The following is a 14577-nucleotide window of genomic DNA, read 5'->3' on the forward strand; positions in this document are numbered from 1 at the left end:
CAAGTTGGTGGCAGAATCTTGTATTCCTTGTGAATTCTTTTAACTCCCAACCCTGTGTTCTTCTAAATTCCAAATTCCTGGGACTCATAAGTCTGATAGGAAAGCCTGGGGTTGGAAGGGACATTGGAGGTGGAAGAAAATTGCAATTACAAGGCACTTAGGTGGCAGGTGGGGTGGTGGGTGACTTACAGACGTGATCAGATATCATACAGCAGTTCTGTGAGGGAAAATCATTTCCACAGTGTATTCTTCTCAGCCTGGCTTCACATTTTCAGACATCAGGGTCTTGCTCCAGGAAGTCTTCACTTCACCCTCTTCCCTGCGTCAATCTGCAGTCCTCTGAAACTGAGGCCTCCAGTGTCCAGCAGAACCTGGATCAGGGACAGGGAAGGCAGAACCGGGTGTCTGGAGCCTCATGTCAGGAAATGTGAGCTCATCCATCCCAGAGACTGAGGAAGACAGAAGAAGAGATGTCTGTCTGGAAGGGGAGTGAGCTCAGGGAACTCCTGCTAGAGAGAACGACAGGTTCCTCCAACTGCAGACGGAGTGAGTCACAGGGATGTGTGACACCAGCCGGTAGTGCAGAAAGGCCTGTAGCAAGTGCTATGTGGTTTCTGGCAAAAATAAGGCAGGCCCTTCCAGTTAGCAGAGTGGAAACTTAAGAGCTGACCTCAAGTCTAGAGTTCAGTTCCTGTAACTGGGATGTCAGGTTTGATCTCAGGTGTACAGCTGGAGCCAGTTTCCCAGAATGAGGGCACGAGGTGGTCAGAGCACAGGCCGTACTGACTACGTGCTCAGTCCCCTGAGTGACTGAGGAAGGGTCCTTCCATCCACTTTAGAAGACTGGTCTCTGGGCCTGGGTGGGACTAGAGCTATAGATGGGGATTGGACGGGTGCCTGGGCAGAGAACCAGCTAGGTCATTGCACATGGAGTGAAACGGCCAAGGCCTTGAGCCTTGAGGGCCAGTGCTGCCACAGAACTGCCTCTCTGAGAAAGGGGGTTCCTCTGGAGTCAGGGCATGAAGACGCAGGCCCTGGTCCTGAGGAGCAGCTGTGGCTGGGAGCTTTGTTGGCCAGAGGGGAAATGCAGGGAACATTCTGTGCTTTCAGTGCTTCCTGTAGCCAGTTGCTCAACCTCAGTTCTGCGAAAAATATTTCCACCCCTCCCTAGTGTCCGCTTTGGAAGAATAACATTAGGAAGTCTGGCGTCTGTTCTCAGCCTGGACCCTTGCTCTCCTGGAGTGGGGAGCTGCTGCTGAAGGCGTTGCCTGTTTTAAGGAGCAGCTTTAAGGAGTCGGAGCAGGATGTGGAGACCAGGGATCTATGTGGCAGGGTGATGAAGTCAGCTAAATCTGTTGTCCTCAGAGTCTGCTGGGTTCCCTTGAACAGTGCTGGAGCTGCGAGAGCTTAAGTTCTCATACTGCCCCGTAGGGACAGGGGGGATCCTTGTCCATTAAAGGTGTGAGGGTCTAAAAGTGTTTCTTCCCTCCTCAGGGCATTTATACCTTAGAAAAACGCAAGACTTAACCCAGAAGAATAAGAGAATTTAAGAAAGCTGTTCTTCAAATCGCCTTTGAAAAATGCTATATGTAAAACCTCATGTCCAGTCCCTAAAAGAATAATAATGATAAAATGAAGGGCTTAGCCCAGGTAGCCCCGAAGGCCTCTTCTCTGTCTTGGGCTTTAAAAATGGAAGACAAGGTGAAGTATGACCTGAGGTACTGGTTGATGGCAGACCTGCTTCTACGTTCTTCCCAGGTCCTTCCGGCCGGACTTTGTGCTCATCCGGCAGCATGCGTTTGGCATGGCGGAGAATGAGGACTTCCGCCACCTGGTCATCGGCATGCAGTACGCAGGCCTCCCCAGCGTCAACTCCCTGGAGTCCATTTACAACTTCTGTGACAAGCCATGGGTGGTGAGTGAGGTCCCCTCCCCCCAGGTAAAAGAGTAGGACCCAGGTCCTCTATTTCCCAGCCCCCTAGGAGGCACCACAAGTAATCCAGATTCAGGAGGCACCAGCTGGGACACAGGGTAGGGTCACTCTCACAGTGACATTCTCATCACAGGCTGGGCCATCTTTGCTGCAGAGTGGACCTTTGGCGTCACAGTGAAATCACACAAAGATTCTGTAAAGAAGCCCTCACAGGTCTGTAGGCTGTGTCCTTAGCCATAGGATGCAACAATAAAAATACCTGTTTCCCACCTCTGAAAGGTCTAACCGTTGGAAAGGCCTGAGGCCAGTAGGGACTCAGGGGATGGTCCATCTCAGAGGGATGTTAGTGTCAGAGTTCTGCCAAGTGTTTAAGTGAGATTTATCCACACACATATCAATCAGACACTTACATGCCCCGAAAGTTTCCCCAGAGATCATCACATCTCACCCCTTCATGGCAGAGATGTGAAAATTATGGAAGGAATGTAAGGAGTATAAAACCACTTACTATGTGCTGCCACCTTCTGAGATTTTCCTGCATTAATTTTGCTTAATCCTCACCACAGTCTTACAAGGAAGATACTACTATTATCATTATTATCACTTTTGCAGAGAAATGAGACCCAGAAAGGATTAAGTAACTTGCCAAAGTCATAGAGCCAGGGTTTCTCTAGATCACACTATATCCCACATAAATTAAGTTACCATGTGAGGATGAAGCTGGTCTGGTGTTCTCTTCCTTGGCCAGTCTGGAAACCTTGGAAGCAGTGGAAACTTTTGAGCAGAGAGAACAGTGGAGCTAGGAAGGAGTGACCGGTGACAGTGCTGGGCCTCTCTGGCTGCCCCTCTGACAGCCGAGGGGTCTAACTCCTGTAACTTTGTTGCTCCAGGCTGGTCCTCTTGGAAGGAAACACCTGCCCCGATCACATCCTCCTCCTCCTCTTGTTTTTCAAAAAGTCGTTTCTGCCATCCCACACCGGCTTGTCAAGGGTCATGACACTGGTCGCTGACTGTCAAGTTCCCAGACCCCAAGCCTCTATACCACTCAGAGAGCTGGAGGGGGTGTTTCTTAACCAAATGGATTTACTACCCTTGATCTTTTTTTCACATATGAACTCAGTTTTTCTATTCCGTTGGAACCAGAAACCTGACAGTATAAGAGAAAGACCGATGAGTGAGGAGTCGGAAGACCTGGGAGCTGCTGCGGTCAAGGAGGGGTTGCCCCTTATTTAGCCTTTCCCTCTGTCTGGCCTGAGGATCTGGAACCCTAGAGTTTTGCAGAAACAGGCTACAGGAATTGTGTGATTTGAATGAATCACTAATCACAGAAGAGCACGTGAGGCCTTCCCCAAGGTTCTCTTCAGTTACAGGACCATCCCTACTGATCTCTTGCCCGGCCCTCTCCTCCGTCACCCTTCAATGCCAATTTGAATTTGGCTTCCTCATAGCCACGCAGGGCGATTCTGCTATTATCAGCTGTTTCCTGGGCGATCTCACTAATCAACCTTCTGGCTAAACCTCTCTGTGCCCAGGTTTCTTTGTAAACTAGGAATAGTCATAGTCCCTGCCACCAGTTTGCCAGCCTAGTGTCATAGTCGCCTAGTATTTGGGATCTTAAAGAAACTAGTTCCTTGCTTTATGTTCCAAAACTGTGCCAGAGGCCAGGGAGCTGTGGATCAGAGAGCCTGTGCCTAGGGCTTTGCCCCGCTAGGATCTGGGATCTGGTGAGAGTTCACACTCTCACCCATTCACAATCCCGGCATATCACCTTTGGCATCGCTCCCTGGCCAGACACCAAGTTCTCCCTTCATTTTTGGTGAGCAGCTGCCACCAATGGCATTTTATATGCCTGTTAATGGCAATGAACAAATTTGGTGACTGTGAGGGGAGGGTCCCCTGAGATGATGACTTTGTTTCATATTTTCTAATTTTCTCTATTATGGGGGCTCTTGGTGTGAGAAGAGGCCTCAGTTGGGTTGGGAAAGGCTCTGTCTTGTGTGCCCGTGTCTCTGAGCACATCTGCTATCTCATAAATTGATCAGGGCAGGCGTGCCGGGATTTTGGAAGCAGAAGTAGACCTAGCAATGAAAGCGTTCCAGAGAAAGCAAGAATGCCACCATCCCACATTGCTGCAAATTTATCTGAAAATCCTGCTACTCTTTGTGAGTTTTTTAAGAGACAGATGCACAGAGTTGAATTAAAGCATTTTATTTCCAGGAGATAGGACAATATATTAAATTCAGACTGATCTTGAAATCCCATTTTTTCCCAAGACATCTGTCCTGATAGATTGGATAAGTGGTTATAATGAACATTATCTTCCTATTCATTGCCAGTACCACCCCCAGCTCCCAAATCCTTTCTTTTGTCTATACATAGAGGAAATAACCCTTATCAGATGTTACTTTTGTTTAATCGGTCGGTGACTGTGTGCTTGTGACTGAATCTAAGTTTCCAAGGAGGCAGGGGTTAGAGGCCAAGCCCAGAACTTTGAGCAGACAGTGGCTGCTGGAGGTAGAAGAGGGTGGGAGAGCTCCCAAGGACCCAGCCTGTGCCTGGGAACTGGCTGCCACTTTAGTCTTGGCTGCCTGAGGACCCTGGGAGTCCACCGTGGGCCTTCTTGGCATCAGTGCAGTGTCTGTGTAATTCTCCCACATGCTGGGAAGATAGGGCCCCACATGCCTTGGTGCGGTGCCAGGGCGTGGGCTGCAGCAGGACACAGGTCGTTAGGCAGAGCTGGCATCAGCTTGCTGGGGATGCTGGAGAGCTCGGGGAGCTCAGGCAGGTTTCCAGACACAGAGCAGGAGTCCAGCCAGGCTGAAGTGGGCAGGCAGGATTTAAAGGTCAGATGAGGTGGTGGGGAGAATCAGAGATGGCAGGAAGGGTCTGAGGGGGTTCTTGATAGTCAAAGAACGTTGACGAGCCAAAGAATGGTGAAGGCCATGAGTTCCACGGAGAATGCACTGGGCCAGAAGAGAACCGGGTGCCGCCCCAGGGCAGCCTCACCTCCAGGCACGAGGTCGGAGCCTCCGCTTTCCTTTGCTCTTCTAGCCTCAGTCTTCTCATCTGTAACATGAGATGTCTCGTCTAGAGACTCTACAGTCCCTTTCAATAATAAAGCCTTGGGGGCCGAAAGTCCATTAATCATACTTCCAGCCCCGGAGGAGGCCTTAGTGATCCAGAGTCACCAACTGTGTGTCATTAAGGGAAGTGACCCAGAAATTCCAGTGTTTTTCTGCATTTCAAAAATAACATAATTCTATCTTTACTCACAAAGGGACCACAGCAGATGATCGCTTAACCAGTAGTTTGATCATGGAGTCTGGGAGGAAATACAATAGGTGTTCTTTTGTGGTGAAAAGTTTGAGGAAACTGAGTTTTCTCATTTTATATGTGAAGAAAATGAGGCCTGGAGAGGAGAAATCATTTGCCCAAGGACACCTGGCAAGTCAAGGCGGAACAAGAAGAATCAGAAGACTCCAATTTCCTAAGAGCCCAGTTCTCCACGCTCGTGTCCCCACACTGCTCACGTGCTGACGTACCTTATAGAGAGTAGGACCTGAGCGTTTGAGAAATGTTCCAGCTCTCCTTTCTCTGCTAAGTAGAAGGCAGGTTCGATCTGGCAACTTTTCCTTCTAGCAGTTCCAGACATCAGTGGCTTAGAGCGTGAACCCAGTAGCACTGCGGAGAAGATGCTGGATTACCCCTGCTGCCAGGGCGCTAGGGGTGGGTGTGGGCGTGTGTGGGAATGGACTGAACAAGAAAGTCTCCTGTGGGAAGAACATGGTCTCTTGAGAGCCTGAAAGGCAGCTACAAGAAGGAGTAGGGAGACTTATGAGTTAGGAATAAAGGAGCCTGGCCATGAATCTGGCTCAACTGCTGTGTGACCTTGGGCAAGTGACCTCTCTGGGCCTCAGTTTCTTCACTGATAAAGTGTGGGGGAGAGGGGGCACCAAGGGGAGATGCATGTGTGCCAAAGGCAAGCCCTGACGCTTACATGTGTGTACCTCACCTCTTCCCATGGAGCTGTTCCGCTTTCTCATAGCTAAAGGGTCCAGTGAGTTCAGTTCTCGAATGAGTATTAAGCCCCAGAAGACTGGGTCTGTCTTTCCTGCATTCCATGACCACCTACATCTTCGTGAAGAACAGTTTCATTCAGGACCTCCCTGCTTAAACTCTGATGACTCCGTACTCCCTACAGGAAAAAGCTACCATTCCTTTGTTTGGCATTTGAACTTCAAGACTGGGCCCCATGTTACCTCCCCAGCTTCATCACTTGCCATCTCTAGAGATGCAGGCATTTAGAGTGAGAGACCCAGATTTCAATCCCAGCTTTACCCCTTTGCAGCTCTGTGACTTTAGGCAAGTTTCCTACCCTCTCCGAGCCTCATATGTAAAATGAGGATGATAAAGTACCTAGTTTATCCATTTGAAATGAGGAAATATCAGTAAAATTGAGTAGGTACTGAATGAATGTTAGCTCACCCTCTCTCCCTTCCCCAACTAGAGCATAACTTCCTGGAGAACAGAGATGGGACACCTTTTTCCTATCCCCAGAGTGCTCTGCACGAAGCCCTCAGTGGTGCAAATGCTAGACAAATACTTGTTTGACAGGTTGACATTTTGTCTGTCTGTCCCAGAAGCTGTCTAGGTGAACGAAATGTTTGCTTCTCTTTTGCAGTTTGCTCAGCTGGTAGCCATCTACAAGACACTGGGAGGAGACAAGTTCCCACTCATCGAACAGACGTACTACCCCAACCACAAGGAGATGGTAGGTGACTGAGAGGGCACTTCAGCCTCTCTGCTGTTTGCACTCTCAGCTTAGCCACATGGTGACCATGCGGCTCTGAAGAGGGCCTCAGCATCTCAACCCGAGAGACTCTATTGAGGATGAACTGTATACCCGCTCTGTGGGGCCAAAGTGTCTGGGTTTTACATGGCAGCCCCTTTGCCTCCAAAACCTGGAGACAGAATAGGAAAGAGCAGAAACAAGAGCAGTGTGTCAAGATAAAAGAGTAAGAACCCTGTAGATCAGCAATCAGAAGATCCCCTGCTTGGGTTCTAGCCCTGGGGCTGCCACAAGTCCTGGACAGTTGTACCCCTCCCTGTGTGTCAGTTTCCCAGTCAGAAAGCCAAGGGGACGTAACCATTCCTGACCAGCATCTCTAATATGGTACTTGCTTATAAGTGAGAATCCTTAAGTAACAGCCTCTGGAAAGTGTGAAGTGCTCCTCAGATGTAAGGTATTGTTCCTATTTGTATTCCCCAGACACTTGCCTTCCCTTGGCTTCCCTGAGATTTCGACAGGACTGGGTTTGCATTGTGCCTTCTCTGAGGCCATCCTAGGATGGCAGAAGGGCAGAGAGATGAGATGGACTGTTGGTACAGAGGCTGTTACTAATGTTTTTCCTCCGTGGTGACCTGGAGCTTAACCCCCTTCTTCTCTGTCCCCACATCCTCTGCCCTAGTCTTGCATGGTCAGTTGGTGACCCTGCTTAACCCTCCAGTGGAGACTCTGCCATAGCTTTCCAAGTCTGGTGCTCTGGACAGAGACCTGCAGGAGGAATCTGCATTCACACTGTTTCTGTGAATCAGGGGCCTTCTTGTGGCATTTGTACATGGCTCAGCTTATCAGCAAGCCACACAGAGAAGATGAATAATAACCTAGGGCCTTGAAAAGAACTACCACCTTCATCTTTGCCAGAGCTTCCCCAGGAGAGGCCCTGGAACATTAAGCCCTTGCCCTTAATAAGTCCTTGAGACTCACATCAGGGCTTTCCCTTTCAGGGTAAGTCAGGAAGGCTTGCAGAGGCTGAGGACCCCTAGGGGTCTGTGCTTAGAGACTCAGGGAATCCAAGAGGCCACTGAGCTGGAGGCGGAGGGGCTCTCTGGGGCCTCAGAGCTAGCTTTCTCCTGCTGTAGCATCTACCAGGCTGACCACTGAAAAAAATGGCAACACTCTCAAAGTATATTCTCCATCCACCATCCTTTTCCCCCAAGAGGGCCCTTGTGTTATTTCTCTCCTGTCCTCCATCCTGAAATCTGCCCTTAGGAAAGGACCTCCTAAGATCTCTCTGAGGTATCAAAAACTAAGTGGGAATTTCAACTCTAAGAGAAATGCTTTTCTTGGCTTAAAATAAGTTTTGAAATAGGAATGAAAACATTAGTAATCTAGCAGAGAGAGACCTTCTAAAAGAGACAGAGGAGAAACCTTTTGGACCTCAGTCGAGGGCATTAAGTACAGTTAACCTGGAGAGACAATGCCCAAGTCTGTTCTTGTCCAAAGAGGTGTGCCAGCTAGGGCCAGGCCCTCTGCCAGGGACGGCGCAGAGAGGATCAGAGTGTGAGGAGGGAGGTGAGGCCACTGTAGGCTCACACTGAATGATTCCGTGTCCCCCGAGTCGCTCCCCCAAACAGATAAGTGTGTATCAGAGGATTAGGATGAGCTGAGACAGGAGGAGTATAGGACACACAGCCAACGTATGTTGTTCTTTTCATTCCTCCACCTCAGCCTGCTTAGGATACTGTCCACCCACCTCCGGGTACTGTCATCACAGGGCCACATCATCTCGTGTGCATAATATCCACCATCTCTCCCCTGTCAGATCAGTTAAGAGAAGAGAAAACGCATTTTCCTGGGGAGAAAAAGGAATAGCCCCAGCTTTGGAAAACGAACTAATCTGGAATCAGTAATAAGTACCAGCTTGACTAAAAGGGTTTGGGAGGCAGAGATGAGGGGCTGAGGGCAGGAGAGAAAAGCCAGGCTACTTTCCCTAGCCCTTGACAGATTCTGGGATGGGGTCTCAGACACAAGCTGTTATACGCCCCACCCCTGCCCTAAAGCTGGCCAGACCAGCCACTTGGTACTTCCTGCTGGCTGGCAGCGATGAGGCAGGTGGTGACAGCCAGAGCTCTGCAGAGAAGGAGAATGGCTTGGTCTTTAGGACTCTTGAAGGAATGTGGCAGTCCCTCCTAAGGCTGGATGATGTCAACAAACTCCTTCCGGAGGGGCAGATGTCTCTGGTACCAGCTGCAGGTGCCGTCAGCATGCTTCATGCAGACATAATGCTGGGCCTGGTACCCATAGAGCTTCCGTTCCAACAGCCAGTCTGTCCAGAGGCACTCATTGGGGGCCGAGATGGTGCAGGACACTGTATAGCAGGTGGTGATCTAGAGTCATAGCCACATAACATCAGAGGGAGTTAGGGGTCCTTTCGCTATTGCTGACTTTCTGACTTCTTCATATTCTTACAGCCCAGCTCACATGCCCCCTCCCTTATGAAGCCTTTCCCAGCCTCCGTATTTCTCCCTTAGTTCTCCTTCCCCTGTGCTCTCCACATATAGGATTGCCTCTCTAATGGCATCTCTGGAGTCAGAAAGACCTGAGGGTCCTTACTCTACCAGTGGCCTTACACAAGCCACTTTACTTCTTAGAGCATTAATTTCTTCACCTTAAAATGGGAATCATAATTCTTCATAAATTTGTCTTAAAGACTAAATTAGATATTTTAAATAACTTAATCATTACAAGGCTTGGCAAAAAGTAGACTCTCTTTAAGCGATAATGCATTATTGCAGCCTGCCTTATATGATGGCTGCCTTCCCAGTCAAAAGGTGAGTGCTTTGCGATCAGGGAACTATGGGCCATCTTGCCTTCCCATCCCCAACTTCATACAGTGTGTGGTCCGTGGCAGATCTCAAGTATAGTGCAGTAGGTGAATAAATCATGCATGCTTGAAGGAAGGAATACACGAAGGGTGAGGCTGGAAGGCTCAAGACCCTTCCCCACCCCTTCAGAGACCTTGGAAATGGACGTTCCCTTACTTGGCAGCCACAGTTCAGATGGTAGTGGTGATTCAGACTTTCTCTCTGCAGAAAGGACAGGTTCTCCCAGGGCTCAATGTAGTTGCACAGATGGATGAAGACTTTCCCATCACTGAGGACCTGACCTTCAGGGGGAGATGGAGGAGAGCCTAGCATGAGGAATCTGTCCGTGGAGCTCTGGGTTCTTGAAGGAGCCCCAGATCACAGCCTCTTCAATATCTTTGCATGGCAGTGGTGACACTGGGCTCTTGAAGGAACCATTAAAACCTCTATAGTCTGTGTGTCAAAACTATTACCAGGTGATATTTGTATGAGGGACAGTTGGGGGTGAAGGCCTTTATATTAGCGTGGTGCAGAGGGGAGCATGAGCTACAAGTCAGAATCTTGGTGCATCCCCCTTCTTTTCCATCATTTACTAGCGTGTGACCGTAAAAAAGTCAGCTGAAGGATGAGAATAATAAGGCTGTTGTCAGGACTAAATGAGAGAATACCCGTGAAGTTCCCAGCACAGTTTTGGGCCCACAGAAGATGCTCAGTAAACACTAGGTCTGTTTTCCTTTCTAACCCTTCCCAGTATCTACATGGGCCTGTCTCCTGCCCCACTGATACCTGTCTTGGTGAGTCCTTCCCCTTCCCCGCAAGGAAATTCCCCTTCTTTACCTATCAAACTCTTTCCTATCTTCCAAAGACTCTTTTTTTAGCACCACCTCATCCTCAAATCCATCCCTGACCATGCTAGCCCACACCTCTCTTAGAACTTCGGTCACTCAATCAGTAAAAGATTACTGCTACGACCTGGTGCCAGGAATACAGAAATAAATATGACGGGATCTCTGCCCCCAGGGAGCTTAAAAATTAGTAGGGCAGATAGATAAATAGGTAAAAATCACACTGTTGTGTGATTATATACAAGGTGCTCTTATATGTTCTTATATATAAGACCAAGAACAAGTTTTTATATATATAAGAACAAAGGAAAGCACAGTTGTCTCTGTCTGCGGAAGAGGTAGGGGCAAGAAAGGTGACTCAGAGCAGATGATGCCCGCGTTGGGCCTTGAAGGGACAGGTAGGAATTCACCTGCCAGACAAGCTGGGGAAGGACCTGTGGACAGTGGGACTGTCCCGTGCAAAGACAGAGGGTCACAGCCCAGCAGAATACCTTTGGCAACTGTGAGTAGTTTAGTCCAGCTCTAGGGGACACGGGGAGCTGGGCGTGGTCACTAACAAGTGGCAGGAGACAAAGCTGCAGAGGTCAGCAGCGTCTGGTCACAGAGGGCATTTGGTATTAGGCAGAAGAGCTTGTGCCTTCTGCAGGGCATGGGCACCACTGATGACTTTTCAGTACGCTGGTGCTTTGTCATTTAACCCCACTTCGTTTAGACCTGACCTTGAGGGCAGCCAGCATGCTTCCTGCTTCCCCTGATGCACCGCAGCACCCAGAGGGAGGTGCTTAGGAAGCAGGTGCCTTGTCTGCTAGTCCTGGGACCGGGAGGGCTCAGGGGTGTTCCCTTCCTCTGCCTCTGCCATCCAGAGGCTCCCAGATCAGCCCAATTCCATATCCTTAGAGCTGGGGAGCCCCCACCAGTGTGGCCTCCAAGCCTGTGACTTCTCACGAGCCAGGTTTGAACTGTGAGCTCTTTGAGGATAGGGACTTATTACTGAGTCTCCACTTTCCTGTCCAAGGCCTGGCAGTGAGTAGGGGGTCGTTCATTGCTGAATGGATGGACAGATAGTGGAATTCCTCCTCCTGTCCTCTCCACCTGCTGTGTTTTTCTTTTCCTTGCCTTCTTTCTAAATATTTTTCATCCTTTAGGGCCAATTGAGATCCCACTTACACAACAAAACTTCCCTAATTGTGTACAACCACACAAATACCTTCTTTCAAAACTATTGCAAAATAGTTCAGTATTGCATGTGTTCACGTATGGAGTATATTCTCATGTGGTTCTTTAACTGTTCTATTCCAACCACTTCAGCGTGAGGTGATCCACCTGGGCCCAAGTTCATGGAGACAGAATCATGTTAGACTCAAGGCTCCTGTTAGGGCCTGTGCTTTACTGCACCCCCAGGATGGGCCTTGGGTGTGAGTTAGCCACAGGCTCACTGGGAGCCAAGAGTGTGCCCCGATGTGGCCATCTGAAGCTAATGCCATCATAGCTACAGTAACTATTATGTGTGTACTGAGGGGGTGGGGTTTACAAATGCACAGTCCTCCTTTCCTCTGTGAAACTAAGACCTCACCTGCAGTTGGTGTCCAGTTGGGGGTCCTGAGTGAGGGGAGGGACAGGGACAGGCTATATCCTGTTGAAGGTGGCCAGGACAGGAAGGTGTCTGGACCCACAGCCAGCAGACCTGGAGCCAGAGTGCGTATATCTATCATCCTCAGGCCTCTGAACTGAAGGGTCGTCACAGAACAGGGGGTGGAGCTGAACCCACAAGGGGCAGATTCAGAGGGACAGATTTTGGCTCAAGATACCAAAAATCTTACACCAATTAAAGCTGTTTGGAAATGGAACCAGCTGCCCGAGGCTGGGAGAGCAACCTGCTAAACAGCGAGGCAGTGGCAGTGAGGACTGTTGAGTTGAAAGGGAGGTTGCCAAGGCTCCTCCCGACTCAGAGGCTGCCTCTTAGTAACGCAGTTCTGTTTTATGCCCAAGAAAGTGCCACCTGGCTCAGCTAGCTGCCCAAGGCCAGCCCTGGCTCCTCCTTGACTGCCTTCTTTAGGACAGAGACCCAAGGGCCACTTGCTGGTCTTTAACTCACCAGTCAGGAGATACTGCTTCTGGCTGTTAGCTTCCAGTCTCACCCCACAGAGGGAGGAATCAAAAGGTGTATAGATATACTGAATATCGCTGACTTTCTCAAACCCTTTGAACATCTGAAAGGCAGTCACAAAAGAGCAGTGTTGGGTCAGTGAGTGTACTTTATATCTTAACAGGGAAAACTTTTCATTCTAAAGCTAAAAAAATTAAGCGAAAATCTAGCTCGTGATTTGTTGTACACAGATAGCCCAACTAGGTCCTTTCTCTCTTAAAAAAAAAAAAACACTTCTCAACCTTGGTTTATTCCAGTGAGAAGGGAGGTACCTCCAGCAGCCCCAAGCACAAGCAGCTGTAGGCCTAGGTGGACCCTGGGGCCTCTCCTGCACAGTCACTTGGATTCTGGGAGCCCTGTTCCTTACATGTCATCCACTTCCACTTTGGCATCTCTATCCCAGCATCACTGAGCTGGGCCGCCTCACCTACTGGCCCCATGCTTCCCAGATCACAGACCCCACTCCTCCTAACAGCCCACAGGGTAAATGCCCTGTCCTGTCCCCATGTACCTTTATCTGTTTGATTTCATACCGGATCATTTTTTGAGTGTCAGCAGGATCCGCACTGGCAGGAACTACCTTCTCATTGGAGATTTTGGCCCGGATTGCTGCACAGGGAGAGAAGAGAGGGAGCCTTCAGTAACCTGTGGGAGCAGTCCATCTGGGATCTGGGTGACCCGGAGCCCCTGGGAGAATTCTGTAGGGGGATTCTGGGTCTAGGTCCTGCTGGGTTGTGAGGCGGATGCTGTGTCCGGGCGAACCTCCCCCTCTGCGGTTGCTGGAAGTTCCAAATCCCGCAGGCCAATCTGGGTTTCCAGTCTCTACCCTGTACCAGCTGGATATGGGAGTCTGGTTCTTCACAGCCCAGGGTGCAGTGGAGTGGAGGCGAGCAGCAGGGTGGGGGAGGGAGGAGGAGCCACTTTAGGGCCATCCATGTGGGGTCATCTACTGATGTAGCCCAAGGCCTCAAAGAGAGCTGATATTAGTAAACGTTCATTGAATTAATAAACGTTTTGACCCTGCACAGAGGTAGTTCACCTCTTGCCATTTGGGCATTAAGCAAAACCTGTTTATGAAGTTCGTCCTCTGTGCCTGGCCTAACAGTAGGTACTGGGCCCACAAATGTGGTTAAGACAGGGTCCCCACCGTGCAGAACTCTTGGTCTAGTGGAGAACACACTCAAAAAGAACAACAGCACAGCATGGTAGGAACACAGAGATGTTAGAGATGCTGTGGTAGCACCAAGAAGTCAGGAAGCCTTCAGAGAAGAGGAGGTACCTGAGTAAGGTCTTGAAGGATGAATAGGAGTTTGCCAGGAATTTAAGGGTGTCAGGGAAGGATATCCCAGGCAGAGGGAGAGAAAGGACAAAAGGCATGTGTTGGGGTGGGGGCCCAGTTATAGGCTTGGATACAGAGGGATGTTTATCATGAAAAACTAACCCCCTAACCCCTGGCTCCCCTGCCCCGCATCCAGATAAGAATAATCACTGGATAGTTCCAGCGACTTGTTCAATGACACCCGATAACTGCAGTGGGCAGGGATGAGGGGGTCACAGCGGAGGTCCCTTACACCGCCTTTATTGCCTTGCAAATCAGCCGGTCTCTGTGCCTGCAAGGTTGCTATGGTGCCAGCCTTGCCCCGCCCAGCAGCCACAGCAGGAGGCACCTAGGGCGGGGTTTGAGCTCCTCCCTTTACCTCCAGACTCCTGGTCGCCAGCTCGGGCCCGTAGCGATCCCACACAACCATCCCCCGCTGTGGACCTTGAAGGCTCCCGGGACTCACCGAGCGTCGAGCGGCAGACATGCTGCTGGGGGTGCGCGGGGGCGCAGCTGCACGCCTCGCCCAGCCCCAGCGGCCGAAGCAGTGCCAGCAACCGCAGCAACAGCGCCCAGCTCAGCGCGGTCCGGGAGCCCCAGGGCATGTCACTGTCGAGCCCCGGCTGAGCCTGTGCGGTCTGTCAGGCTAAATAGCCCCTCCAGGGCTCCTTCAGAGCGTGTTGCGCCT

At 50.2% G+C, this 14577-nt stretch overlaps 2 protein-coding genes across 6 annotated transcripts in view; one reads left to right on the forward strand and one right to left on the reverse strand.

The window, feature by feature from the left end:
* The window catches only part of SYN2 (synapsin II), a 154079-nt gene that overhangs the window by 110155 nt on the left and 29347 nt on the right, over window positions 1–14577 (forward strand). For all 3 annotated transcript variants that reach the window (XM_072941872.1, XM_072941875.1, XM_072941873.1), the window contains exons 4-5: window positions 1759–1915; window positions 6615–6704. In XM_072941872.1, the coding sequence (XP_072797973.1) occupies window positions 1759–1915; window positions 6615–6704 (247 nt within the window). The remainder of the gene's footprint in view (window positions 1–1758; window positions 1916–6614; window positions 6705–14577) is intronic.
* On the reverse strand, window positions 352–14561 carry TIMP4 (TIMP metallopeptidase inhibitor 4). Of its 3 annotated transcripts, XR_012060800.1 has the most exons (7): window positions 14356–14561; window positions 13083–13180; window positions 12521–12635; window positions 9758–9882; window positions 8470–9103; window positions 5476–5614; window positions 4126–5374 (listed from the first exon to the last, which is right to left on the reverse strand). XR_012060800.1 is itself a non-coding variant. In XM_006206804.4 (5 exons), exons 1-5 carry the CDS (start codon window positions 14492–14494, stop codon window positions 8906–8908), a joined length of 675 nt encoding a protein of 224 aa, XP_006206866.1. In that variant the 5' UTR covers window positions 14495–14561; the 3' UTR covers window positions 8410–8905. The 3 variants fall into 3 exon arrangements, 1 of the variants encoding a protein (XP_006206866.1); XR_012060801.1 differs by lacking the exons at window positions 4126–5374; window positions 5476–5614 and adding an exon at window positions 352–371; XM_006206804.4 differs by lacking the exons at window positions 4126–5374; window positions 5476–5614 and having other exon boundaries at window positions 8410–9103.

Source organism: Vicugna pacos, chromosome 17 (assembly GCF_048564905.1).
Source record: "Vicugna pacos chromosome 17, VicPac4, whole genome shotgun sequence".
NCBI lineage: Eukaryota > Metazoa > Chordata > Mammalia > Artiodactyla > Camelidae > Vicugna > Vicugna pacos.